The sequence below is a fragment of the Castanea sativa genome, chromosome 5 (genome assembly GCF_040712315.1).
Source record: "Castanea sativa cultivar Marrone di Chiusa Pesio chromosome 5, ASM4071231v1".
Taxonomy (NCBI): Eukaryota; Viridiplantae; Streptophyta; class Magnoliopsida; order Fagales; family Fagaceae; genus Castanea; species Castanea sativa.
In genome coordinates this window covers 59,473,396-59,501,238 of record NC_134017.1, presented here as the reverse complement: position 1 = coordinate 59,501,238, position 27,843 = coordinate 59,473,396, and the positions used below count along the sequence as shown (strand labels likewise).

Below are 27,843 nucleotides of genomic sequence, written 5' to 3'. Positions count from 1 at the left end.
GTTTTCGCAAATAATTGAATTTTTTTAACTAGATCAAACAAATTGAAACAGAAGAAATACCGTGTACGAATGATATTTTAAACCACCACATTATGAGCTAGACGATACCAAAAAGCCAAAATTAAATTAATTTATAATGATTCCAGAGATCAAATAAATAAGTTTCTCAACAAAAAAAACAAAAAAATTATTTTCCAAAAAAAAAAAAAAAAAAAAGGCTGGATGATGAGATGAGATGAGAGGAGAGTAGTTTAATAAATAAATAAATAAAAGAAAGTAAAACAGGCTGGAATTTGGAAACTGGAAAAGTGCAAACTGCAACTGCATCAGCATCAGCATCAGCATCAGCATCAGGGGATTTGATTTGGGTCTAAAACTAAAACCACGGAATCAGCTCATACCTCATCATACTTCATCGCTCATACACTATGGCTTCTTCCGATCCCAACAAGTTGATGGCCAAAGCCGACAAACTGTATTACCTTTTCTTCTTCTTCTTCTTCTTCTTCTTCTTATCTCTTTTTCTTCATTCTTGATTCTCACTGCTATTTTTTTTTTCTCTCTCTATTTTTCACAATCATTTTCTTCTATAATCAGAACAAAACTGAGTCTTACAAGGTGGAGTGCCGATTGGAAATCTGCTACCCAGTTATACGAGCAAGCCGGTACTTTTCCTACTTTCTCCTCTATACTACTATTCAATACAAAATTATATCAATTCTTGTTTTTGATTTTCTACATTTTTATTGCTTTGGTATGTAGCTATTGGATATAGGGTCGCCAAGAACCATGAAAAAGCAAAAATTGCATTTGAAAAGGCTTCCAAAGGACAAGAAATGCTTTCCTCGTATCCTCTCTTTAGTACTTAGTATTTCATTTCTTATGTTGTTAAATGAAGTTGTTGTTGTTGTTGCTGCTGTTGTTAAGTCCTTTACAAGTTAATAATAATTATGGTAAAGACCCTGGGATGCTGCTAAGCATATGGAGTCGGCTGCGGCTTTAGCTAAAGAAGTAGGCAATTGGACTGAAGTTGCTGATTTCTATAAAAGGGCTTCTGAGCTTTACATGGTCTGCAGCAGACCACAACCCGCGTCCGATGCTCTTGCAAAGGGTGCCCGGTAATGTTATTTACTCTTTTATATATACTGATTTCATTGTGCCTTTTTCGTTTTGCATTAATTGTGAGTAGAATTTGGCAGTCATCCTCATGTATTGTAGTTGTAGCTTAGTGGCATTGCTTGGTTTTTGTTGTGAGGAGAACCAGGGTTTGAATCCTCCTTCCTCGCTTGTTATGATATAATTGAATGGTCGAAAAGAATAGAAATGGATTAATTTTATGAAATTGTAACATTGATTTCACCGTTGTCCCGTTTACATTGATGGCTCAATTTGGATGATAGTTTTGTGCTTCAAATGTCATGTGAAAGAAATAATGAGCCTATCAGTGCCCATTGAATTTTTGAGACCACCATTACTTGGTGTGGAACTTCATTTCTTGTCTATTTTCAACATATCTCTTCACTATTTTCCAAGTTCTTTAATGCTCAATTTTCTTTACAATAGAACAAAGAGGAAGGTGGGCTAAAACTTTGTAAATAGTTTCATTACTAATATATATGCATGCCTATGCCAATGGAGACTGACTTGTATGAATATGCATGCCTCTGTCTGTGTCTTTTCTTGTGCTTTAGTCTCCCTGTTTGTTCTTCTACTTCCTTTCTCCGTATGGCATAGAATCATAGAACTGACCTTATAGCCTCTTGTCCATGTTTTTCCTCCCTTTTCTTCCCAAGTTTGACCATTCAATTTGGAATGTCTTTGGCAAACTAACTGAAGTATTACTTTCTATTACAGTGCTCTTGAAGATGCTGTTCCTGATGAAGCTATTCAACTTTACACTGAAGCTTGTTCTATTCTTGAAGAGGATGACAAGGAACAAATGGCCTTTGATCTATATCGTGCTGCTACATGTGTTTATATAAAGCTTGAGAAGTAAGTTTGGATAGTATCAACATTCAATTTCATTATACAAAGTCTAACTATGGTAAAACATCTATTTATATGACCAAGTGGAAGAAGTGAACAGTGCGTACTTCTCCAATATAGTTCTTAGTTCTCTTTTCTATTAACTTCACACAGTCATAAGTTGCATGAAAAAATACTCTTTTGAAAAGGTAACCTTCCTGGCCTTATATATTGGTTCATATCTGGGTAAAATGCAAGTTCATTGTAGTTGTGAGACACTTCTTCTATGCAATTTCTTTTGTGATACACAACTTGGGCCCAACTGTGCTCACCACTCATTTAGAGACTTATATAAAATATTTCACCTTCGTTTACCTTAAATATATGCAAAAACATAATGGTCTTAAACATTGTTGTCAAGGAACTTTTATAGATTTTTTAATTTCAATTTTTTTCACCATCTACAGTTCTTGTGCTTGTAAAAAAAAAAATCAAATATCACTGTATGGTATATAATTTATTGTTTGACACGATAAATTCACAAAACACAATTTATGCATATGACCGTCTTTAGATTGATGAGAATTGCTGTGTCCAACACCATGTTTGTGTAGAAAAATGTAACTTGTAGCCATGTGCACAAATTACAGTTGTAATTTTGATTGCTCGGCAATTAATGGTTGGCATGTGTACCTTGTGATAAACAGGTCAGCTTTTAAAACTGTCACTGACCTGTGAATCTTCCTAAGTCTCAGATATACAATGTTAAATTTTATATATCACAGTTGATCAAGAAATGTAACATCTAGAGATTCAGTAATTGGAAACTAGAAAGACAGAAAAAGAGAACAAAATTGTATGCGCACTTCTTTTAGACGTCACACTTGTCTTAAATGTTTGTTTTAGGTGCGTGAATTGGCAACTCATGTTGCATATGCAATTTGAATGAAGTTTATGTTCAGACATCAATAACATGGGTCCAGTTGATGACATACACATATAAATTATATATACATTGCATGATTTTATTTGTACGGATGCCACTAACCCCTCAAAGCCTTTCCGTGAAGGTACATGTCTGATACTTCTAATTCTTGTCATATTGACATTAGCTTGTAGCATCATTGATACTGCCAGTAATTGCACTCCAACTGTCTAGCTCATGTAATAATCTGTCATGCATATTAAGAACCCTTGGTCTGTATTTAGACATCACCTGGCTGTGTGTTAGACTGTTAGTTTTACTGTTGCCAGCATGCGTGGGCATTATTTATTAAGATGTGAATTTAGGATTTAAATCAAATTCTCTGAGCATTATTTTGCTTATGGATTTAATTTCTGTTTTAAAGTTTAGTATTAATTACTGCTTTCATTACCTGCAGGTATACAGATGCTGCAACTTTCTTATTGAGATGGGGCTTAGCAGCTGATAAATGCAGTGCTACCAATAGTCAATGCAAGGTCAAAAAATTCTGTTTTGGTGTTCTATTCTTTATAGCCATAAATTATGTGTCTAGTGATTTCATTCCATTGATTTCCATGGTTATGTGAGAACCCTCCACAACACCCCACCCCCCGGCGGTGGTTTTTCGTTCTAATAACATTCTTTTGGTCCTGCCTCTTTAAATTCCTTTTATATAATGAACTCCTTATTGATGCTTTTAACTGGAGTGTGATGCGCCTGAACTCCTTTGCTAATTTCCCTCTAGAGCATGTATGTTCTCGCCCATCAAATTCTCTTGCCTTACCATCTGGTATGTAAATGTTAAAATGAAAAGCCAATAATATCTGTCAGGTTCTGCTTTTACCATGTGATATCTCAAAAAATGACCATAGACTGAATTGTTGTTTTCCCACAATTGTACTTGGAGGCAAATTATATTTTCTTGCAGAGTTAGCCTCTGTGTTTTATTGTTTATATTGTCGTGTTCAAAAAGTCTTTTTGCATTAAAATCAGCCTTGACATACCTTTTTTGTATTCAGGCATATCTTAGCGCAATTATTGTTTACCTCTATGCACATGACTTCAAGCAAGCAGAGAAGTGCTATAATGACTGTTCTCAGTAAGTACATTTTTTCTTGCAGCTTCAGTAATATAGGTATTTTATTAGCTTTCGAATTTTAGGACATGGGAATACTACAGTGCACCCAAAAGATAGGTGGAATCTTTTTTTTACTTGGTTCCCCCCTCCCCTTTTTCAAATTAGATCAACATCACCCTGCTATCTATTATCACCTATCTCTCTCCCGTCTGACAATCCGTTTTTCTTCAAAGGATGACTGAGTCCAATTATTGTCGTTTTAACTTTTGCTTTTGGAGTTTGGACTCTTCTTCAACTAGTTGTGGTATAGATCCTCTTTTTTTTTTTTTATAATTCATTAATTGGGGGAGGGAGGATTTGAACTCTGGATGTCTCTTTTGGAGACACCAGGAAGTGTCAACTAGTTGAACTACAAGGCTTTTGGTAGTTGTGGTATACATCATGATGGAAGCAAATGAGCAAAAAACTTGCTCCAAACTTCTGATATTGGAAACAATTAGAAGGAAATGGTCTACTTTGTCAAGATGTGCTTTTGCACCAAGAACATTTCACATTACATAGAGCTCATAGAACTAATTGTAATCTTGTAATTTTCTGATATAACAAATCCATTCCTTTCTTATGACATGAATTTCCACTAGAAAGGATGATGCAGGACAAAGGGTGGAAAATCGAAATCAGGGAAAAGGAAAAAAATAAAATAAAAAGACAATCCTTGGCTTCACCACCTAGAATTTTCTTGAAACCTTATTCTTGACCACCTAAGGGTGCTTGGAATCACGACCAAACTTAGAGAAACATGTCTAATAGAAAAATTCCTATTCAAATTGCATTGTTTCAAACTATTCTAGGAGCTTCTTTTTAATAGACTTTGGGGATTACATTAAGGCACAATTACATCCCATAAAATTCTCAACGTCAAAGCCAAATTCAAAGTTCAAGAAATAAGGGTCAAAATTCACATCCCATGTTCTTTTCATTTCCCTTGCAGCTCAATTTCCACCTTCTAATGTTTTCAATGGAGACAAACAAGTTTCAAGTCCCTCAACTCCATTGTAAATATTGAATTATTAAAATAAAAGGTATCTAGAAGAAAATAGGAAATAATGAATTCTGAAATAACTTTGGTTGTGCTGGTCTATGCCTATGGGTTTGAGTGATATGGGTTAGCGGGCAATTTATTTTCTCTCTATTGGGTTGCTGTTAGTCGTGATGGATCATTTGTGAGTTTTTTTTTTTGGGAGGGGAGGGGTCATGGTGATTTATTTGATGGGTTTAAGGTGTGGGTTTCCTAAGGGAATTTTAAGGCTTCAAGTCTGGAATGGAGAGGGTCGATGGGCTTCACAGATTGTTGAGAATTGGTGGTAGTGGCCTTCACTATTTGTTTAGAGGCAGCAGTGGCTTTGGTGGCGGTGCAAAATTCGTGGGGCATCAAGATGCGGTATGACTTTCTCATGACTTTATGGAGGGAGTACTTCACTTAAATATGTCCCATATGGTGGTTTGGTGTAGTATTCTTAGTTTCAGGTTCACAATGGTTGTTGGTGGCAGATTGTAGGTATTGTGGTGTGTGGAGCCGCATACTGTTTTGGGGCTGTTAGGGTGTTGGCAAGGCAGCTTTGGTCGTCATCGAAATGGTTATATATGGTCCATCCTTCCTCATGGCTTAATGTGGTGTCTTTGGAGGGAGAGAAATAGTCGTTATTTTGAAGATATTGAGAGATCTATTCCGGACCTCAAGCTTTTCTTTTTTAGAACTTTATTGGATTGGTTGTTTGCTTTGCAAAACCAATCATTCCCTTCTTCTATTGATTTCCTAGATTCTTGCAATTTTTGTATTTAATTTGCTATCCCCTTGTTCACTCCCTCTGTACTGGGGTGCTTCCTTTTTGGTATCAATATATCTTATTACTTACCCAAAAAAAAAAAAAATTGTTTTTGGACAAAACTGGATTAAGGTCTGCTCTGATACCATTTTGATGCAGGACCAAGGGTGGAAATAGAAACAAGGGAAATGAAAGAACATGACAAATCTTTGGCTTCTTCTTCTAGAATATACCTGAAACCCTAGGCCTCACCACCTAATGGTGCTTGGAATCACTAGCAAGCTTAGAGAAACATCTCTACTAAGAAATTTTTTTATTCAAATTGCACCACCTCAAACCATTTCTGGAGACTCTTTTTAATAGGCTTTAAGGATTACATTAAGTGACAATTACATCCTATAAAATTCCAACCATATTAAAACCATTCAAAATCAAAAAATAAATATGGTTTGAAATTCAAAAATGAAATCTGGAAGAAATTATGAAATAATAAATTCTGAAGTAATTTTGTTTGTTCTCCCTCCAAAGCATTCTTTTGATCAGACTCCCTGATTTTTTTCCTTTTGTAGGATTGATGTTTTCTTGAGAAACGACCACGGTCGTTGTGCTAGTAAGCTTCTTTCTGCCTATTCAGAAGGTGACATTGAAGAAATCAAACGGCTGGGTCAGTCAAGCACAATTTCTAATCTTGACCATGTGGTAAGAATGTCAATTCAGCTGTACCCTGTTAATTGTTCAAATTTGCCTTAAGCTATCTTACATATTTACCATATCCATTGTGAGTTCTGATATGCTTAATCTGTTTCAAATACATTTTGGATGTATTCTTTGAAGTGTAGGACTTGATAAACAGTTATGTATCTGAATGGAACTATTTGACTTGCTAATACTGTTGCAAGTTTCTGATATGACTGATACCATGTCTTTTTTCTTTTTTTGAAAATTCTAATCTCAAGTTTACTAAATTACGACCAACTTTTCTGCATGGAAATGGACACTGCTCATATACTTCACAAATCACAGGCATGCAGACATAGCATGTTTTTCCATTGCACCAAACCCATAAAGTGGCAACTTTTACGTTGTCATTTTTCATTTATGGAAATCTCTTTGCCTCATATAAAATGGCCCTCTAAATGATCCCTAGTTTTTTTTTTAATTACCACAAATCCTTACCTGAATGTTGATTACTGTGGATTATGTTTTGACATCTTCTACCAATTATTACTGCTATTATCATTAATACTGATTTTATTCTGGAAAGTACACTTTAGTTTGCATATATTTAACTCAGGTGTAATGACTCAGATCATCAGGCTTGCAAGGAAACTTCCTACAGGAGAAGTGTGTGCACTAAAGACCGAAGCTGCAGAAGAGCAAGAAGAGCCATTGGATGAAAATGACCTCACTTGACTTCTCAAAGATCGTGTGTGGATACAGCATGTTTGTGTAAAGGATATTATTTCAATATGAAAATTGATTGAGGTTTGTAATGTAAACAGTATGAGTTCTTTAAAAGAAGCAAACTCTTCTCTCTGATGAAGTTTTAGTAGCCAGAGTGTAGCCAAATAAAATTTTATGTTTATGATGGCTTCACACTGCATTCTTGACTCCTTGCCTAGATTAAGCACAGCATGGAATTTTGGGTCCTCCTGCTCAAGGGAAAGGAATTATCGTCCTTGTGTCGGGATCTCTTCGCCATTGTTTCTAAATTTCATTGAACACAGGCAACCAAAAGATGGAATTAGACTATTAAAAAATCTACTATGGGTACCATTTATTTATGAAAATAAACATATATAAAAGAATTATAAGTGCTCTACACTGTAATTTAAATTTGTATGATTAAATATCTATAGCTCAAAGGAGAGCATCACTGTGTCACGTTGGAGAGCATAATCTTTTCATCAACTCGGGGATTGAAGAGGGAAAACGAGAGTTCTTTTAAAGAGAATATTAAAAGCCAAAAGGTTTTTTTTTTTTTTTTGTCTTTTTTCGAGATAGATAGAATTTTGCTCTAGAATAATCTAAGTGTATATATGTGTGAAGCTCACTTTTAGAGATCTTGAATTTCAGCCCTTTCCTGTTACACCTTATAAGCACTTATTCTTATGAAGTGACCATTGTGCAAAAAGTGCACGGTGGACCAATGGTTACTCTTAAACTACATGTTGAATCTTAAATTTGAACATGCACACTTAAACTTTACCTCAATCTAGTTAGTTAATTGTAAGATTAGATTATTAGCCGAAGTATAATGCCCTCCTTTTACTTCCAGCGATAAGTCAACCAAATGTGTGAACTAAGAAGTATGAGACAACAAAATGTCACTACTTCTCCCTCCCTCAAGTCAGGGAAAATACAAAGAAAAAAAAAATTACTAAAAGGCCATTAATTTATATTTTGAAGCTACAATTTAAAAAATGGGCCAAAATGGGAAAACGCCCCTTCTTTGAAAAAAATTTAGCAACTTGTCCATATTTTCAAATTATTTAGGGGAATTTTTCTATTTAGGAACTTGAGTTTTGTGAAAATCAAGTTTGATGTAATTTTTGCCACGGTGGACGCCTCTGATGTGGCATTCTCCATTAAAAAAAGTTGCGTGGAACTTGATTCTTACAAAGTTGAGTTCCTTGAAATCTTTTTGAAATAATGGAACTCAATACTTTAAATATTGAGTTCCACGCAAGGTTTAAAAAAATATATATATATATATATATATATCTATAGCTTCTCCGTTACCATTAGCTTCTTTCTTCCTATTTCGGTATCTCCTCCACTCTGGAAACTAAGTGCATCCACGTGGCTAGGTCATTGTAATGAAGATTGCCTCCCAATAATGGAAGAGGAAAACACAGAGAGAGAGAGAGAGAGAGAGAGAGAGAGAGAGAGAGAGTACATTTGACGGTGGTGGGCTATGCAAGGATGAATTGGAGACCAAGCTATGATGAGTATCTCTGACAATCGCACGATCTATTTCTATGACTGGGAGGAGATGGAGAATGCCAAAGGAGAGGGCGAGATTGGTAACAGAGATGAGCTAAGCGGAGGAAATGTCGAAATAGGAAGAAAGAAGCTAACGGAGAAGCTTTAGATATTTAAAAAAAAAAAAAAAACTTGTGTGGAACTCGGTATTTAAAGTATCAAGTTCCATTAGTTCAAAAAGATTTCAAGGAACTCGACTTTGAAAAATTGAGTCCCATGTGGCTTTTTTTTAAAGGAGAACACCACATCAACGACCTCACCCATGCCAAAAATTGTTAGGACATATGTAAAACTTGTTAAAACATATGTTATGTAGAATTGACTAATCATTTGATAAAATACAATTTTCTTGTAATTGGGTAGATTTAGGATGTATTTAATACTTCAAAAAATAAGAGTTCAAGTCTAGTATTGAAACCATGCAAGTTTGTTCAAAAATCAAGTGAAGAAGTGTTGTTCATTAAAGCTCGACAGATATCTTGACAAATATATCTATTAAGATTTAATGTATAATTCTTGACAGCTCTCAACAGAAGCTATATCTATTGAGAATTATGAAATTTAGATTTCCTGTGTTTCACGCATATCTAAGTTATTTGTGTAGATTTTCTTCTCTCATAACGTTAAACATATATATAAGGATTATTTTAAGGGTTGTCTAAGGTAATGCAACTTAATGCAAAGTGATTATTTACTCAAATTGTAACTAGAGACAATTTGTCCTAGTTCATCTTCTTTGTAGAAGTTGCTGCGTCTTTGCGTCAAGGGTTTTGTAACCAATGAGCTTATTGATCTTCATCGTTTGGATAAATTGAAGAACTTTGCAACTAACATCTTTTTCAAGTTGGTGTGTTAGTCACGTACTGGGATCCGTGCATCGATTGGTTAGTCACGTACTAAGAGTCATGCATCGAAAGGAGAGATTGTCACTACATTACAAGTGCAATTGGGTATTGGGGTAAGGGTTCAACTGTAAGTTGGTATTCAGTATTGAGATTCATTTTACTTGTAACCGCTTGCTTTTTATAATAGTGGATTCTCGAAAGTGGTGACTTTAAATTCACCCGGTGGGGTTTTGCCTTAGTGGTTTTTCCCATTCATAAACAAATCACCCATATCAAATTTAATTTCCGCTACATTTAGTTATTATGTGTTTTTCTTGTGCTACCACGCTTATTGTATGTAATTGAATATAATTAATTTTACTTGGCTAATTAATTTTATTAAGTTACCAACAGGGTCAATACAATGTTGGCCTATCAAAAATCACACCAAACTCAATTATCTGAAAATCGAGTTTAAAAAAAAAAAAAAAAAAAAAAAAAAAACTCAAGTTTTAGAAACTCGAGTTCCAAAATAGGAACATTTCCCTAAATAATTTGAAAACATGGACAAATCGCTAATTTTTTTTTTTTTTTTTTCCAAATAAGGAGCACCTTCCCATTTTGGCCTTAAAAAATGCCAACAAAAATTATTGTTTTTGTTAACGTTATTGTTATTGTTATTGTTTATGTTTATAATGTTATAATTCTTATCATATATTCATAATCCTTATATATTTCTTAACTATGTATTAAAAAAAACTATGAAATTTATTAGGTGTTAGTTCTTAAAAAAGGTTATTTATACAAAAACATTTACTTATTAGAAAATAAAATAAATTCAAGTACATCAATAGTGGATATGTATTATTTTTATTGGATATATTACAAAAATTAATTTACTTTGTAATTATAAAGGGGGTTTAAGCAGATTACAAAAAATATATGCTATTTTAAGAAGGAAAAAAAAACTTTTCAATTGTACATGGTGTCATGGTCTATACATAATCAGCAGACGTTATGAAAACCTTCGTTTCCAAGTCTGAACAGCTTTCTTAAGGAAGAAAAGCAGAGAAAAATGTCTCAAGCATTCTTCTCAAAAAAGTAAAAAGAATGTATGTGCCAAAAAAAGAAAGTTTAAGCATGCCTCTATATATATATATATATATATATGTATATATGTATATGTATATATATATTTTTTGTGTGTGTGGTACTTATGATTTTGCTAATTTAAACTATCTTCAATTGGGCATGTTACAAGTTAATTTCTCATTCAGTAATTCAATGGTTTTTGCAAATGACCACATGGAGTTAACTTGCTTAACTGTCATATCATTTTTTAAAAATTAGTACAAATCACCCCCAAGTGTATGGCCATGTGGGAGACAAGACACACTACATCAACATACACCTATTAATATCAAATTAATTTGGGACATCACAAAAATAATAATAACATTTTAGAATATAACATTCAACTAACATAGACATCTTTCTCAAAAAAAAAAAAAAAAAACTAACATAGATATAAACATAAATATTACCATAATATGTTTTTTATTCAAATATAAACAAAAACATATATGAAAATTTGTTAAGTCAATTAGTGAATTTATTAGACAGTTTACACCTTTTATTCCTTTTTTTTTTAAAAATACATAAATTGATTTAAAACTATATTGCGAGAGATTGTTAATTCATATGTTTATATTATAAAAATTATAATATGGATAAGAGCGTGTAGTTGGCACTTTGAACAATAGATCACACAGTAGTGCATAGCAATTGCAATACACTTTAAGGGGGATTATTGGGGTTTTAAACACTTCAAGACTTACCTAATTTAGGCATTCATGTGTGAACATGTAAAAAAACATGTGAAACACATTTCGACTCCAACAACTACATTGAAATAAGAATCAATTAAATTAATAATAGAAAAAAGGACACACCAAAATCCAAGTTGAATTATCTTTAAATATTGCACAACAGTGCATCTTCTCAGGGAAAACCTACACAAAGATTGGATTAGTTGTTGGTGTATTTTTGTAGCGGTAGGGATAAAGCAGGAACTGCAAGCTTGGAGATAGTTAAGGCATAGACAAATATATGATCAAAACTTGATTTGTATATTAAAAACAAAGTAGGAAGAAGTATAATCAACCTAATAAGTTTAGATATTGGCATTTGAATTTTCATGTTTTCCTATTCTTATATTCAAATATTGACAAATCTATATGTAGGCTTCAAATAAAAACATATGGAAACAATTTTTGGCAATGTTTTCAGGAAGTTCAGTTGTTCTTAGGTATAAAGAAGAAAACGACACTTTCAGGTCTGGTCAATTTTGGAGCACACTCAAACGCTTATGAAATATAATTCATATTATATATTCATAAATCTTCCATATTCTAAACTATGAAATTTATTAGGCTATTTATAACCAAAAAAAAAAAATTACACATTAAAAGATAAACAAACATTTAAGCACACCAATAGTGGATGTGTATTGGTGTGGATGTAGATGTTGTTTTTGTTGGATATATTACAAAAATTAATTTTTTCCGTAAAAGTGATATTAAAACTTTTTTAAAAATAGTTTATTAACAAATACTCTAAGGCCATCTGTTAACATACAAAATAATAATAATAATAATAATAATAATTAATATTAATAATAATAATGGGTCTCTCTATCTTCTTTTTTAAAGTAATGTCATTATCTAATTAATGAATGTTACATACTCTTGGTGTAATAATCACTCCACAAATATAAGTCCTTCAATACAGACTTGATTAGCCATTGAAGGCCTTCCCTTTTGCTTATAGCATAGAGGATACCCAACAAGCTTATAGCACTTCTCCATTATATGGCCAACTTTTCCACGGTGACTACATACAAACCTGCCTTTTCTAGTGTTCTCTTTGAAGTTCTTGTCATTATTGCTAGACGTGGCAAAACAGACGGGTTGGGTCGGGTCATCGGGTCGCGAGTCGGGTTGACCTGTATTTTTCAAACAAGTTTTTTTTTTAATTACAAAAACAAATCGATGACAAACTGTTTAGAGAGAATGAATAAAATCAATGACAACCTATTTAGAGAGAATGAATAAAATCAATTAAACAAATCAAAAACAATTTTGACAGTTTTGTGAATGACAAAAATTCTTTATAGTTATAAATTCATGATGGAAAAAGTTTTCAATGTTAATAACTCACTGTCAAAATGCATGTAATTACAAGTTTACAATTTCAAAAAGAGAGATCTTAAGGAGCACTAAAAAGTATATATTTTAAGTTTACATCACTAATAATATCATTCCCAAAAAAAAAAAAACTACATGTCTAAGACGGGAAATTATTATGCATTTCCGGAATACCATAAATGCATACTCTCTCCTCTCACATAAATAGTGGGTCTCACTAATTAAATTCATAGTAGGACTCACCATTCATGTGAGAGGGAGGAGTAGCATTTATGATACTCCGGGAGTACCTAATAATTTTCCGTCAAGGACCATGTCAAGTTATCAACCTCCTTAAGTGCACATGTTCTTGCTGCACTTAAAATAATATTAAAGTTAGATTACTTAGAAACATAAGCTAAACAGGGCCGGTCTTAGGCTTAAGCCACTTAGGCAATTGCTTAAGGCCCCCTACAAGAGAAAGAACCCCAAATTTTGGGGCAAAAATTGAGATATATATATTTTTTTAAATATTTTTTTTGAGATATAGGATAGAAAATTAGTTTTTGCATTTTTCTTCTACTTTTAAGAAGTACCAAAGAATTGAGTAATGCTAGAGATATTATAATTTTAAATACATAGGGCTTACAAATATGTGTCACTAATTATAAGAAATAATTTAGAAAGGAAAATATTATAAATTTTACTTTAAAACCTTTATACAAATTGATGTGACAATTAATATGATTTGTAGACGTCAATAACCTATTAAATGTATTTTTAAATTACTTGGTGATACATCTTTATAAGCATCATGTTGTAAAATTTAATATCCCTAACATCATTCATTTAAATACTTGTTTATTATATTTTTGAAGTGTCATTAATCATATTCATTGCTATAACATTTGTACTTTTTTCCATAAAATTTGTTATAGTTTTAGCATTTGTTCAATCAAAAAAAAAACATATTACAAGATAAAAAGAATGCAATTTTGTTATATAAAAATTATGATATTGAAAACTAGTTAAATATTATTTAATTAATAACAAAAAGGCCCCATTTAAATATATCGTCTTAGGCCTTAAAGTTTGTTGAGCTGCCCCTGAAGCTAAACAAAAAATGTTTTAAAAATAAACATAACATATTAAGTAAAGAAAAATAAGTAAATATTTTATAAGAATTACACCTCAATCTCAATCTACTCAACTTTGGTAGTAGATTCAGCACTGCAAATATTCATACTTGCAAATTGTAACTCAAGTTGGCCAATTTCATCAGCATCTTCATCTACAATACAATATTTTAATATAACTTAAGGTACCATGAAAGCAAATTAATAAAGAATTAAAATTGTATAATTATGACTATAACTAAGTTAAATTACCTTCAAATTCATATAACCAACTTTTAGTACACAACATAGCTTTCACATTCTCAGGTAAAATACGTGCTCGATACAGAGCAAAAAAAGAATTTCCGGTGCTAAAACTTTATTTAGAAGCAATAGTAGTTATAAGAATGCTCATGAGATCCCTTGCCATTGAAGAGAGCTCTGGAAACCGATTGTAATTCTCTTTCCACCAAGAGAGAACTTCCAACTTTGAATGTTTCTTTTTGCTAAATCTAGCCTCTTCTAAATACAAGTCCAACTGAGATTTTTTTGTTTTGGCACCACAACCACTTTCATATTGCTCAAATTCTTGATCATTAAAAAAAATTGCAATGAAAAATAATACCACACAACATTACAATCTTTATTATTAAAAAAACATAGCACAGCATATACCAAACAAAATGCAATTCACTTACATTATCTTCCTTATCTTCATGATCATCAGGATCATCCACAGCACCGCTAGTATGACTAGAACTCCCAACACAAGATGAAACATTTGTAGTGGCCATAGGCTTGGGGCATTTATATTCTGAAAAAAGCTTATACAATGTAGTTTGAACGCTCTCCACCTTCATTTCAGCAATGTGTTCAATTGGCTCTATTTTCTTGAAAGTAAAGTCCACATAATCCAACTTATACCTTGGATCAAGAACAATGGCACAAGCTAGCACTACACTATAACAATCCCAATATTTGTAAAATTTACCTTTCATTTGTTCTGCCATATTATTGATAAACGACTCTTGCCTCTCTCCATTTCTACAAGTAAGAGCAATTCAATTTGAGATACTCCTTGAAAAGATAAATTTGTTGTAAGGTAATCAGTTCTAGAAAATAGAATTGTAATGTCATTAAAATGTTTCAAAAACCGAATTATCTTTTCAACTCTATTCCATTCATCCCTTGATGGACAATGCTTGAAATTAGCATCTTTCTCTGCTAAACAGTTCAACATAGAACAATATCTCGTATCACTGTCAATCAAGTCATATGTTGCATTCCATCTCGTACACACATCTAAACGTAAATCCTTTATTCTCTTCGTACCAACTATCTTGGCACATTCATCAAATCTGCACATTCTACTCTCTGGTACTTTAAGATATTTCATAGTTTCTCAGATCTTAATCACGAAGTCCTCTATTACTTTCAATCCTTCACCCCAGCAGCGACAGCTGCAAGTTTCACCTGCAGACCATGGCTCAACAATACCACATGCTGATGCAGCGCGCTTGTCCTTGTGCAGTGAGTTTCAGACTGTCTTCTTCTTGTTTGTTTGCGCCTGTTTGCTATAAAGCATATAGGTGTGTGTATATACGTAGGCAACCATCAATATCACATTGATGGAGTCTTAGATGAGTGTTTCTTTCTTTGGGGGGGGGCGGGGGGGGGGGGGGTTGATTTTTATGACTTTTCTTTGATGGGTTTGTTCTAAATTTGGAGGAATATCGATCTCTGCAAAATTATGCAGACCAAGCTGTGATCAAGATTCAAGAACGGAAGCCTTGTGATCATGCTGTACATAAATTTGTGTATTCATTGACATGAATGCTGTAATAACACCATGCAGTTCTATTTTTCTTTGCTTATCTCATTTCTTTAATCTTAGCTAGTTATCTTGTTTGGGGACAATTTTTTATTTATTTTTATACTCCACGCCTTAGTTAATTTCCTGTCCTCTGAGAAACTGTAGTGTTCATTGGTTGAGATTAACAAAAATTCTAGAGGCACACCAATTTTCACAAAATGTTGCAGTTAGTAAGTTGTGAATGCTAGATGATAAACTAATGTCAATGGCGAACCTAGATGAGAACCATAAAAAACCATCAACTCAATTGTTGTGAAATCACTCAAGAGTCCTCTTATCTTCACTTTCAGCAGGCCAGACTTTAAGCTCATTGATGGGTTTGACCCAAAAATATAAATAAATAAATAAAGGGAAATATAAAGCCTCAAGGTTCACACTCACTATTTTCATGTTTTTTTTTCCTGAATTTCAATTCATTTGGTTTCAATGCCATATGGAGCCTACTCTCCGATCTATATTCAGATTAATCAACTGCTACTTTTTTCTCTCATATTAATGGGATTGATGGTGAAGTAATGGATTCAAGAGAATCCATTAGCGCTGTGCGTAACTTATTAATAAACAAAACATTAGCTCAACTTTTAAAAGCCTAGTTTTGGGTTGATAGGACTAATTCTCGAATAATTTGCATGTGCAATTTTTTTCTTTTTTTTTTTGGCGTGTCATTCACAATCCCATAGAGGCACCAAACTATTGTGCTTGACCTTTTTGGTAACTCTACTTAAATGAAATTTTGCACGGTGTCACGTCAGAGAGTGATTAGTAGAACCATATAGAAATAATGACAGTGAGAAGACAATAAGATATGTAAACCAAAACCGTATCAACACACATTGTAAAACTGAAATGGTTGTTATTCCAGAATGGTTAGTAAAATTTTCTAATATACAAGGCTACAAGCAGCCTAACTCCAATTGGTAAATGAGATCAGTATCATTAAATCAAGACTCTGTCAAGGTCATGAGTGGCCACATTCCAAATATTTTTGCACAACTCAAACCCATGATATTTCTTCCTAATTGATGGATCTTTTGAAAGAATAGGCCTATCTGACTAACTGGAATAAGAAGCTACATCGAATGAAAAGAATGATGGGGACCTATTTCTCCTTAATTTATGTACAGGATTTCTGGATCTCCTCTATCAATGATGTGAATGCCACTCTCCATTTAGAACTTTGTGACTCACTGCAGAAAATCCTATGCATTATTCTCAACTCTTCTGGACTTGCCTTCTTTAACAGTCTTCGAGTACCAAATGTTCGTCTTCATCAATTGAGTTATTACCTGGTCCTTCAGATGGATTATCAGGGTCATGCTTTGTCAAACTGATACCAAAATCTTTTTCTTTTGTGTCTCCTATAGAGCAACTCAATTCAAAAGAGTATTTGTTGACATCACTAATATTGTCTGTAGTTAAAGGTCTAATGTGCCTGTGATTCCAGTACTCCATGCATTGATGATTGGTATCAAGAGCCTCGATAGACTGAGACCAATTTTGTAGTACCAGATATAAAATTTATAAGCTAAAGAACATTTGATGCATGACATTGCATGATGGGAATCAATATATATGCATCTGCGTGCGCATGAACATTTGGAAAAATAACTAAATAAATCAGAGTGTACATGCATTTGCAAGTGTGTGCGCGCAAGCACAAGCAAGCAAGACATTTATGCTTGCAAGAGTCAACTATCAAATAAGCCAAACAACAATTAAAACAGTGTTTTAGGCACGATCCAGGTTACATTTTACATCCTTTTGCTGCTTCTTTTGGGGTCATGTATCTAAGTACAATTCAATTAAAAATCCGTATAACAAATTTTAAAAATTAAAAAAATAAATAAATAAATACATTTTATTGCAAAAAAATTGAAACACATTCCCATTGTCCACCAAGTATCAGGGATTAGGTTTTGTCCTTATATGAAGGAAAAAATTAATGAAGTTAAGGATGCATGAAGGTAGCATACCTCAATAATGGACACAGACTGAAACCCAAACATGTCAAGCCCATTAACACTTTGCGAAGGAGGCAGTCCTTGTTCTCCTAGACTGCTCCGACTAATGATTTCTTGGTTCAGTCTCTGTAGCACCATTTCCCAGCACAGCTCTGCTGAGACATTTGTGTAATTCTCACTTGGAGACTCTTCTAAAGTAACCTGGAAATTTATTTAACAACAAGAGGTTAATACCAGGGCGGCTTGATGCATTTAGGAACCTAAAGCGAAAATTGATTATATTGTTTTAGATGCAAAATTACTACTAATTAACATGAATTTCTTTTTTTAGAAATTTTGCATATAAAAAAATTTGACAACATTTTTCACACTTGTTAATGTGGCAAATTGATAGTGGTAAGTAAAAGAGTAGGGTTAATGGTAGATCTAGATGAAAACTAGTAAAAGTTTGCTACTTTAACTCTTATTATTATTTTATTTTTTAGAAGTGCAACATTCACAATATTTTTCACAACAAATCCTAGGTTTTAAGTTGCTTCTTGTTTTATATTTGAAAACACCACTATAATTATTTTTTTACTATCAATAACAGACTGTAACAACCTATTATTTAGCATTTGTTGTAAAAGTATTATGAAAAATATTATGGACATAGTATTTTTCTCTCTTTTTTCTTTTTTTTCATTTGATAAAATAATATTATTTTATTTATTGATTATAAATAACACTATTTATTAAATTTGGGGGCCTTTTTTTTACTTGGGGTCTTAGGTGACTGCATCTATTGCTTTTAGTATTCAGCCGGCCTTGGTTAATAAAGAAACAGCTTAAAGAACTGATAGTAAATTACAATCTGTTATTGTGGTTGTAATAGAGTTTACTCCTCATTACTTACAAAGAATGTTCCAGACTTCCAGTATAATTTGTTATTAGTGATTCATTAGTGAATGCAATTCCCCCAGTTATATAAGGAAGTCATAGTTCTGACACCTTTAAACATCTAAATGCACACAAAAGAGCATGACATATTCAGATTGAAGTTAATGGTTTTTTTTTTTGGGTTACTAATTCTCATGCTGATCAAACTGGTCAAGACAACAAGAGCAATGCATGATTTCATCTTTGGCAGAAAGAAACATGCCAAACTAACTACCCCAGTAGCACATCCATCCAGATTATAGTCAAGCTTGGACAAGACTGTCTAGAGTTAATCTAGGCCCAGGGCAAGTGTAACATGGCTCAAATAAACTAATTTAAGCTTATGATGGGAGCTATGATTCATAGACATGTTCTGGTGACATGTACATATCAATGAGATTGAAGAGGAGGGACTATGACTTCTTTGTAAAAGTTGTCGTATGAAAGAAACCAAATAGTTGAATATACCCATGTATACTCACCATCAAAGTAAAATCCCTACTAAACTGACACAAAAATATTTTACAAGATCCATGCAAATATGCTTCTTCAGCAGACCTTTCGGAAATATGGCCTGCTTACTGCACCAAAGCTTTCCAAACATGACAGTCCCCAAATTTATAAGCTTGACACAAGGATCCAACTTTTGTATTGGAAGGCTTTGGTCCCTCGTGGTTATCTTTACATACAAGGTATCCGCAAATTCTGATTTCAATGAGCTGTCCGATGGCACTTTAGAATGGGGACATGAAAACAAAGGATCAAATCCAAACAACTTGTTCCCTATCTTGTTGCATTAAACATGGTTCCCTTGCTGTATCTGAACTATGAACATATTCTTGTTCACAGTTTGACATAAATGTCTCCTCCACATTTATGACACCCTTGCAATTAAAGCTATCAGATACAAGTCACAACCCACATTTATGCTCATCACACATAAGCCCCAACTTACCTTTCTTGCTCCTGACTAACGTTTCATCATTGACGATAGCATTATGACTTACTATACTGATGTGAGATGTGCCTAAACTAAATGATCCATGCTGGGACTCAGACTGGATAACTTCGGAAGAAACATGACTATATGAACTACAAGGCACATTTATTTTCAACTTCTCCTCAGTTCCTTGGCAACAAGATGAATTTTCCCTCTGATCAAGATACTTGGTTCCACGTGTATCACTTACCGTATCTAGCTTAGCCACACAAGCAACCTTAATTATCACTAGCAGAAACCAAACCAGAGCCCCCTGATAACCATACTTGGACTGAATCCACTCCTTCCAGTGCTGCAACCAAGGTATTTAACTCATTTATAGTGTAGCGGATAAGAACAAATCTATCGTCCACTTCACATGAACAAAATGGTTTGCATGTTTAAGACATGAAAATTGATAAGGGGAGCACTTGCAGCTGGCAACAGATAGGTGGAAGTCATAAAAGCAAGATCATCACTCTCTCTCTTTTTCCAAATCATAGTCCCTTTCCATCTTTTGCAACTTGAAATGCCTTGGAAGGCCATCTATTCATTCCTCTTCCATCCGTACTCGTCTGGCAATAGTGGTAATGATTAAAAAAATTAGTTCTCTAAAAAATTTGTCAATTGAAGGAATGGGTTCCATCATAAGAATTTGGATTCTGACTTGGAAATATGATTCATTCAAGCCATTTAGAAAATGCATAACGAAATCTTGGTGTTGAAAATTGTTGATCTTGTCATCCACACCACAAATATACTTGCCACATGAACAACATGGTAAGGGCTTGAAATTCAGTAATTCATCCCTCAGTGTTCTAAGATCAGTGAAGTAATTTGTCACAGTTGAATCTCCTTGTATAACTATGAAATTCTTAGTCCATTTGCTTGTGAGAAATGATTCTTGAGAACTTTCTAGACCTCAAATGTTGTGTCTCTATAGATAACACTAGCTGAGATTTGAGGTAAAACTGAGTTCAAGATCCAAGATGAAATCATGTTATTGCATCTTGGCCAAGCTTGTTTCTAAAGTGGAGTGACTGCCATTGAAGCAGTGATACTTCCATCGACAAAACCGAGTTTGCTTTTTGCATCCCATGTCATTTTCATGGCTCAAGCCCAAGTAGGGTAATTGTCACAAATTAAGGGGTGGGAAACAAGTATGGCTCCGAGTGTCTCACCATTGGGTAGACTATTGCACATGAGCTATGACTCAAGAATGACAAAAATCTTTTTGCTCATCAAGGAGCTGTGACTCAAGTGCTACCTCTTCTTTCTACAAGAATAATAGAGGGTGAGGTCATGGGTTCAAAGTTCATTGCGAATTGCGTATCTACATGACTCGCCAATAAAAAAAATTTGGAATCCTTTGTTTACTTAAACCTGACACACTTATAGGTCTTTGCATTTCCAATTTCTGATCTATATATGGATGGATATTGTAGCCTCTTAAGATAGAGGCAAAGAAAAGTCTTTCCTGATCCATTGCTCCTAATCTTTTCAAGCTCAAATGGCATATAATAGCGAGAATGAATCTATCCAGGATGTCTAGATAACAATGAATATTAATGTTATGAAAAAAAGAGTTTTTCTTTGGAGAAGGCCATGGGCTATAAAATATGGACCAAATTTTTTTTTTTTTTTTTATGGTTCTTTGAACCAGTTTCCAATTTTGAGGGATAAGATATAAAACTCCCAATCTTTCAAATCGTATATTGTTACATGTATACAATTAATGTTTTATTTAAAAATTCAGGACGCATGGTGACCCTTGACTTCTCGTTAAAATTGCAGTTTCAGGGATTATTATTACTAGTGGATGTCCCGTGCGATGCGCGTGTTCGTTATTAGTTATTTTATAATACTTATATGTGTTATAATGTTTGGAAAATTAATTTTGATTATGTATTATATGTAACCAAAATAATGAATGAATAAAAAATTGTAACACAATATATCCATAAGTAACCATAATTAATTAGACTCTAAAAATGTCACTATATGCTCTTTTTTGTTTGATTAGGTGTACATGTATATTTATTTAATACATTTGACCATTTAAAATATAAATTTTTTTATTATTTCTTTTTCTTTTTTTTGAAGTATTTATTTTTTTTAAAAGAAAACACGTGAACTTTTGAAGGCTAAACATCTAAGATTTAAGGTTTATAATTTCTAATCTTAAAACTAAATATACATGCCAAGAGATTAAAAATAAAAACAATAATTGAACAGGGAAATATAAACTTATATTATTTCGTATCTTACGTTTAATTTTACTTACATCTAAGTACCTTAATCACTTACAAAAATTAAACACTTTCCAAAAAAAAAAAAAAATTCCTTTTAGAAACCCCATATGTTGTGAAAACCTATATGTTGTGAAAAGATTGTATCAAGCTTTGATAGTGTTGTTAATGAGTTTACTTACATCTGAGTACTTTAATCACTTACAAAGATTAAACACTTTCCAAAAATATAAAAAAAAAACAAAAAAAAACACATACCTTTTAGAAACCCCATATATTATGAAAGCATTGTATCAACATTTGATAGTGTTGTTAAAGAGTTTAAAGCATATGCACCTGAAACCAATGGCAATTTCATACTCTTTTTGACACTAATTTCTCACTCTTTGTCTCTCTATCTCTCCAGTCCTCTTTTTCTTTTGGCCTTTTGATATTTTGTGAAACTGGAATATATAAAAGAACATGAAAACTAATATTGAATGGAGAAAACCTTTCATTTATTAAATTAGTGAAATTAAAAGTGGATAAGTTGAAGAAGTTGGAAAAGTGAGTAGAACCAAATCTTTTAATTTTCTACATTTATGGCTTAAACTAATCATTGATAAAAAGATTGGAGTTGAAAGGTTAAACGAAAAAGTACTCATACAAAGCGCCACATGGCAGAACCTCGTGCACTTCTGCATGAGGTCTCTGCTTTTATATATATATTGATTAGTAAGTTACCCGTGCAATGCACGGATAATATTATAATGTTTTATGTAAGATAAGTTTGGAGAATGTTGTACATATATTATACCATAATTGTCATAGAACTTTGGTAGTAATGAGTTCATTACAAAAAGTAACAAAAACTAAACAAAATAATGAAATAAAGATGAAATTTAGAATTTTTATAAAAAATAAAAAATAAATAAAATAAAAAAACCTTAATGAGCCAAATGCTAAAATCCTCAATTCATACATTATTGAAATTCATAGAAAAGAAAGCACACACAACATATAGAATTATACAATCATCATTAAACCAAAACTAAAAAAAAAAAAACATTATCCCAAAACTCAATTTATTGTAGGAAAAAAGTCAATTTGTATTTATTTACTGAAATATCAAAAAACTTACTCTAGAAAGAAGCTTTGAAGTCTAATGCGGATTGAATAGTCGTGTTGTTTTTCCTCTGCAAATTCGATTGTCATTGACTAAATCCCCTCCACCCTACCACCGCACACCCTTGGTATAATGGTCACTCCACAAGTATAAGTATTTATGGGATATGGGGTACGGGGTACGGGGGTAAGGGCCGAGGTTCAAGTTTCCAAGAGAGAGTTTCACACACATATACACTTAGATTTGGCAAGAGTAAAATTTTTATTGTGTAAAAAAATATATAAAAAAAACCCCTCCACCCTAGATGATAACTACTTGATCCCTATAATCCAATTTATGATTTACAACATGTTTAGCTTTTTTTTATTTTGAAAAGACCAGCCTACTCAAGTCATATGCTAAGATTAAACAATCTTGAAAGGACAATGACAATGACAATGACAATGACAATGAGACTTTTACACTAAATAAACAATTATCGACTTCTTAGTTTTAGACTTCAAGCATCTTTTGGAAATTGATATACATGATAACACAACCTATAAAAGAAAATAGAAAAACACAAAATTACACGATTTTAACCCTACCGATTGTAAGTGAAGAAATGAATTTTTGAAAGTAACAAAAAATAGCTTGAACTCATACATGTCAAGGCCAATGTGTGATGGATAGTCACTGGCTACAACAAAAGATCACAAGAGCAATGGTTTCTTCCATTGGCCTGGTGTTTAAAAAAATTATGAGTATGGAAACAAAATTTTAGAGTAGCAGTAGTTTAGAAAATTTAACTATTAAAGGTTTTTTTTTTTTTTTTTTGAAGAGAAAGAAAGTTTTTTTTTTTAAGAGAAAAAGAAAGAGAATAGAGGCATATGGTCAAAGTTGAGAGGGGAAGGCAAAGCGTGAGAGAGGTTTGGGAGTCAAAGGTTTAGAAAATCCTACATTAATCATTATAGTAGAGTTTTGATAATATACATAATGTGAAAACAAAAAGGCAAAAACCAAAACATCATTTTGGAGGCAAGTTGTGATTAATGCATCTACACAATCATAAAGGCATAAACTTCTTTATATAACTAATGTAAAAACTTGTCATACCAAAAAAAAAAAAAAAAAAACTAACAGAAGAGGGAGACTTTGTTTATGAGATATTTGTATGTAAATTCATCACCATAAAATAATAAGGATTCCCATATAATAAAATAAATAATAATGATTATAGTAAATAAAATATATGGATTTGTGTAATTTAGGCAACATAATTGCTAGAAGATTATCTATCTTGATCTCATTAGTTATTTTGGTATCCCTTTTTATTAAAAAAAAAAACTGAAACATTTGGTAAACTAAAAGACATGAAGAAGAGAGAGAGTTGTGGATTAAACTTAGTCAATTAATGGGAGAGTTGAATGATTGTAGAGAAACTTCATAAGAGGTGCCACTTGGTAAAAGCTTAGACCCTCACACAATGAGGTCTCTGCTTTTATATATATATTGATATTGATATTGATTAGTATAGAGTTGCATTCTCCAAAAATGAGAATAGTTTTAAGGGCTATTTCTGTTATTTTCACTAATGCATTTCTAGTTGACCCATAGCCCTTAGAACCATGTAATTTAGTTAAAATGTTGAAAGTACATGAAGATTGTTATGATGAATTGATTAAATTTAAAATTTATTCGACCATTCCTTTGCTTTTATTTTTTGTTTAACTTAATTATTTATCCTTTCTCAAGATTCTCAAAATAAAATAAAAAATAAATAAAAACTTAACTACTTATCTGAAGGCTAGTGGGATAATCATGAATTGCACTTCTTCAATTGGATGGATCATGGAATGAATTATATTTCACGACTTTCTTTGTCTCTTGATAGAAGAGAAAGAAAAAAATGGAATAGCACAATCATTAATGAAAATGTAAAATTGTAGTAATTTTGTTAAATTTTCCTTTATTTTATAATAATGTTATTACAATTTATTTAGATATCTTCTTCTTCGTTTTTTAAAGGTGAAATTAGTATAAATTAAAATAAAATTATGCTTTTGAAAAGTTCTATGAACGCAAAAAATATATATTATCGTATATAGGGTTAAACCAAAAAATTAACAAATATATATATATATATATATATATATATATATATATATATATATATATATATATATATTGGTGAGATTATTCTAATAAAATAAAAATAATGATATTATTTTTAATCTCCAAATTGCCCCTTAGCTACTAACTAGCATGATTTGGTAATTGGCGGGAAGAGTTAGGAACAAATGTCGGTTAGAAATTAGTTGGATCATCTTCCAAAACAATCCTCTCTACACACTACACTTTTAGAAGCTAGATTCAAATAAAAACACAAACTCACGCATGATTTGTATATGTTCACCTTACAATTATATATACCACCCATACTCAACAAAAAAAATACTCATTTTTCAGTTTTCATTTTTCTTCTCTAAAGAAAGAAAGAAATAAAGAAAAAAAGAAAATGTTTCACCTTTCAAGAAACACACTCATGGCCAACTCCCTTTCTCTCCTCATCTCTATTCTACTGCTCACCATCACCTTAGCCTCCCCAACCCCATCCCCAAACACCACCCATTTTTCACCACCATCACCACTACCGCCGCTGCCGCTGCAGCCATCATCACCCCCATCACCACCACCACCATCTCCGTCACCACCACCCCCATCTCCTCCTCTACCATCTCCATCACCACCACCCCCATCCCCTCCTCCACCACCGCCACCATCTCCATCCCCACCACCCCCATCCCCTCTGCCATCTCCATCACCACCACCACCATATCCTCCTCCACCATCGCCACCACCACCACCTCCACCATCTCCATCCCCACCTTCCCCATCTCCTCCACCACCCCCACAACAACACCCTCCACCACCCCCACAACGACACCCTCCACCTTTACCACCACCATCTCAATCACCACCTCCACCACCACCACCACAATCACGTTCTCATCCATCTTCATCAAGACCAAGACCACCACCATCATCACCCTCACAACCACAATCCTCCCAAGAAATAAACAACATAATCGATGCACTAATAGGCGCAAGTGATTTCACCAACTGGGCAAATATTATCTCAATGATCAACCCGCTAACACTCGCAATCAGCGCAACTCTCTTCATTCCACAAGACCAAGACGGTTCTCTCAACATGAACACAAACATGGACCCTTTGCTCTTACCTTACCACATAGTCCCTCAGCGCCTCTCTTTCTCTGACCTCCTCCTCTTCAACACCAACACTCGCCTCCCAACTCTCTTACCAGACGAAACTATCCTCATCACCAACACCTCTGCCACCAATTTCACCCTCAACGACTCTCCCATCACTCGACCCGATGTCTACGCCACCAATGCCGTCACAGTCCATGGCATTGCAGCCCTTCTTGATTACTCCATTTACGGCGATCATGACACCGATGGGCTCGGGTTCTCATTGCCCAAACCTCCACCCCAGCAGCCACAGCTGCAAGTTTCACCTGCAGATCATGGCTCAACAATATCACGTGCTGATGCAGCGCGCTTGTCCTTGTGCAGTGAGTTTTCGATTGTCTTCCTCTTGATTGTTTGCGCTGGTTTGCTATAGAGCATATATGTGCGTATATATACGTAGGCAAGCATCAATGTCACGTTGAGGGAGTCTTTGTTGAGCGTTTCTTTTATGGGGGGGTTTTTTTTTTATGACTTTTCTTTGATGGGTTTGTTCTAAATTTGGAGGAATCTTGATCTCTGCAAAATTAAGCAGACCAAGCATGTGATCAAGATTCAAGAACAGAAGCCTTGTGATCATGCTGAACATAAATTTGTGTATTCATTGACATGAATCCTGTAATAACACCATGCAGTTATACAAGTTACAACAGATTTGTTCTGTTTTTCTTTGCTTATCTCATTTCTTTAATCTTAGTTTTTTTTTTTTTTTTTTGAGGAACAATTTCCTTAATCTTAGCTAGTTATCCTGTTTGGGGACAATTTTTTTAATTTATTTTTAAACTCCATGCCTTTGTTAATTTCCTGCCCTCAATTTTCTAAAAGCTTCTGCGAGAAACAATAGTTGTGCTGCCAAAATCTGAGAAACTGTAGTGTTCATTGGTGGAGATTAACAGATATTCTAGAGGCACACCAATTTTCACAAAATATTGCAGCTAGTAAGTTGTGAATGCTAGATGATGAACAAATGACAATGGCAAACCTAGATGAGAACCAATAAAAAACCATCAACTCAATTGTTATGAAATTTCTCAAAGAGTCCTCTTATCTTCACTTTCAGTAGGTCAGACTTTAAGCTCATTGATGGGTTGAACCAAAAATAAAAATAAAAATAAATAAAGGGAAATAAAAAGGCACAAGGTTCACACACTATTTTCATGTTTTTATCTGAATTTCACTTCATTTGGTTTCAATGCCATATGGAGCCTACTCTCCGATCTATATTCAGATTAATCAACTGTTACTTTTTTCTCTCATACTAATGGGATTGATGGTGAAGTAATGGATTCAAGAGAATTCATTAGCTCTGCGTAACTTATTAATAAACAAAACATTTGCTCAACTTTGAAAAGCCTAGTTTTGGGTTGATAGGACTAATTCTCGAATAATTTGCGTGTACTTTTTTTAAAATTTTGGCGTGTCATTCATAATCCCATAGAGGCACAAAACTATTGTGCTTGACCTTCTTGGTAACTCTACTTAAATGAAATTTAGCTCGCTGTCACGTCAGAGAGTGATTAGTAGAACCATATAGAAATAATGACAGTAAGAAGACAATAAGATA

At 33.3% G+C, this 27,843-nt stretch overlaps 3 protein-coding genes and 1 pseudogene across 4 annotated transcripts; 2 read left to right on the top strand and 2 right to left on the bottom strand.

Moving 5' to 3' along the window:
- Positions 1-268: 268 nt before the first annotated feature.
- Positions 269-7,429, top strand: LOC142637238 (gamma-soluble NSF attachment protein). 2 transcript variants are annotated; one of them, XM_075811519.1, is made up of 9 exons: positions 269-475; positions 598-665; positions 763-847; positions 960-1,118; positions 1,855-1,992; positions 3,348-3,426; positions 3,949-4,028; positions 6,403-6,532; positions 7,142-7,429. In XM_075811519.1, exons 1-9 carry the CDS (start codon positions 429-431, stop codon positions 7,244-7,246), a joined length of 891 nt encoding a protein of 296 aa, XP_075667634.1. In that variant the 5' UTR covers positions 269-428; the 3' UTR covers positions 7,247-7,429. The 2 variants fall into 2 exon arrangements, with proteins under 2 accessions (XP_075667634.1, XP_075667635.1); XM_075811520.1 differs by having other exon boundaries at positions 296-475; positions 7,128-7,354.
- A 6,892-nt stretch (positions 7,430-14,321) lies between these two features.
- On the bottom strand, positions 14,322-15,338 carry LOC142635528 (zinc finger BED domain-containing protein RICESLEEPER 2-like). The gene is made up of 3 exons (XM_075809667.1): positions 15,097-15,338; positions 14,641-14,986; positions 14,322-14,480 (listed from the first exon to the last, which is right to left on the bottom strand). Exons 1-3 carry the CDS (start codon positions 15,336-15,338, stop codon positions 14,322-14,324), a joined length of 747 nt encoding a protein of 248 aa, XP_075665782.1.
- A 1,591-nt stretch (positions 15,339-16,929) lies between these two features.
- Positions 16,930-20,319, bottom strand: LOC142635527 (lysine-specific demethylase JMJ14-like; annotated as a pseudogene).
- Positions 20,320-25,420: 5,101 nt separating this feature from the next.
- Positions 25,421-26,788, top strand: LOC142635526 (uncharacterized). Its single transcript, XM_075809666.1, has one exon. The coding sequence runs from the start codon at positions 25,525-25,527 to the stop codon at positions 26,653-26,655; it is 1,131 nt and encodes a 376-aa protein (XP_075665781.1). The 5' UTR covers positions 25,421-25,524; the 3' UTR covers positions 26,656-26,788.
- Positions 26,789-27,843: the final 1,055 nt, after the last annotated feature.

Excerpts from the sequence above, each read along its gene's own strand:
- LOC142637238 (XM_075811519.1), top strand. The coding sequence starts at position 429 with ATGGCTTCTTCCGATCCCAACAAGTTGATGGCCAAAGCCGACAAACT. Across the intron at positions 848-959 it reads GGACAAGAAATGCTTTCCTC|ACCCTGGGATGCTGCTAAGC; the intron begins GTATCCTCTCTT and ends ATTATGGTAAAG. Across the intron at positions 3,427-3,948 it reads CTACCAATAGTCAATGCAAG|GCATATCTTAGCGCAATTAT; the intron begins GTCAAAAAATTC and ends TTTTGTATTCAG.
- LOC142635528 (XM_075809667.1), bottom strand. The coding sequence starts at position 15,338 with ATGAAATATCTTAAAGTACCAGAGAGTAGAATGTGCAGATTTGATGAA. Across the intron at positions 14,987-15,096 it reads AGAGTTGAAAAGATAATTCG|AAATGGAGAGAGGCAAGAGT; the intron begins GTTTTTGAAACA and ends TCTTACTTGTAG. Across the intron at positions 14,481-14,640 it reads ATGAAGATAAGGAAGATAAT|TTGGACTTGTATTTAGAAGA; the intron begins GTAAGTGAATTG and ends AAAAAATCTCAG.
- LOC142635526 (XM_075809666.1), top strand. The coding sequence starts at position 25,525 with ATGTTTCACCTTTCAAGAAACACACTCATGGCCAACTCCCTTTCTCTC.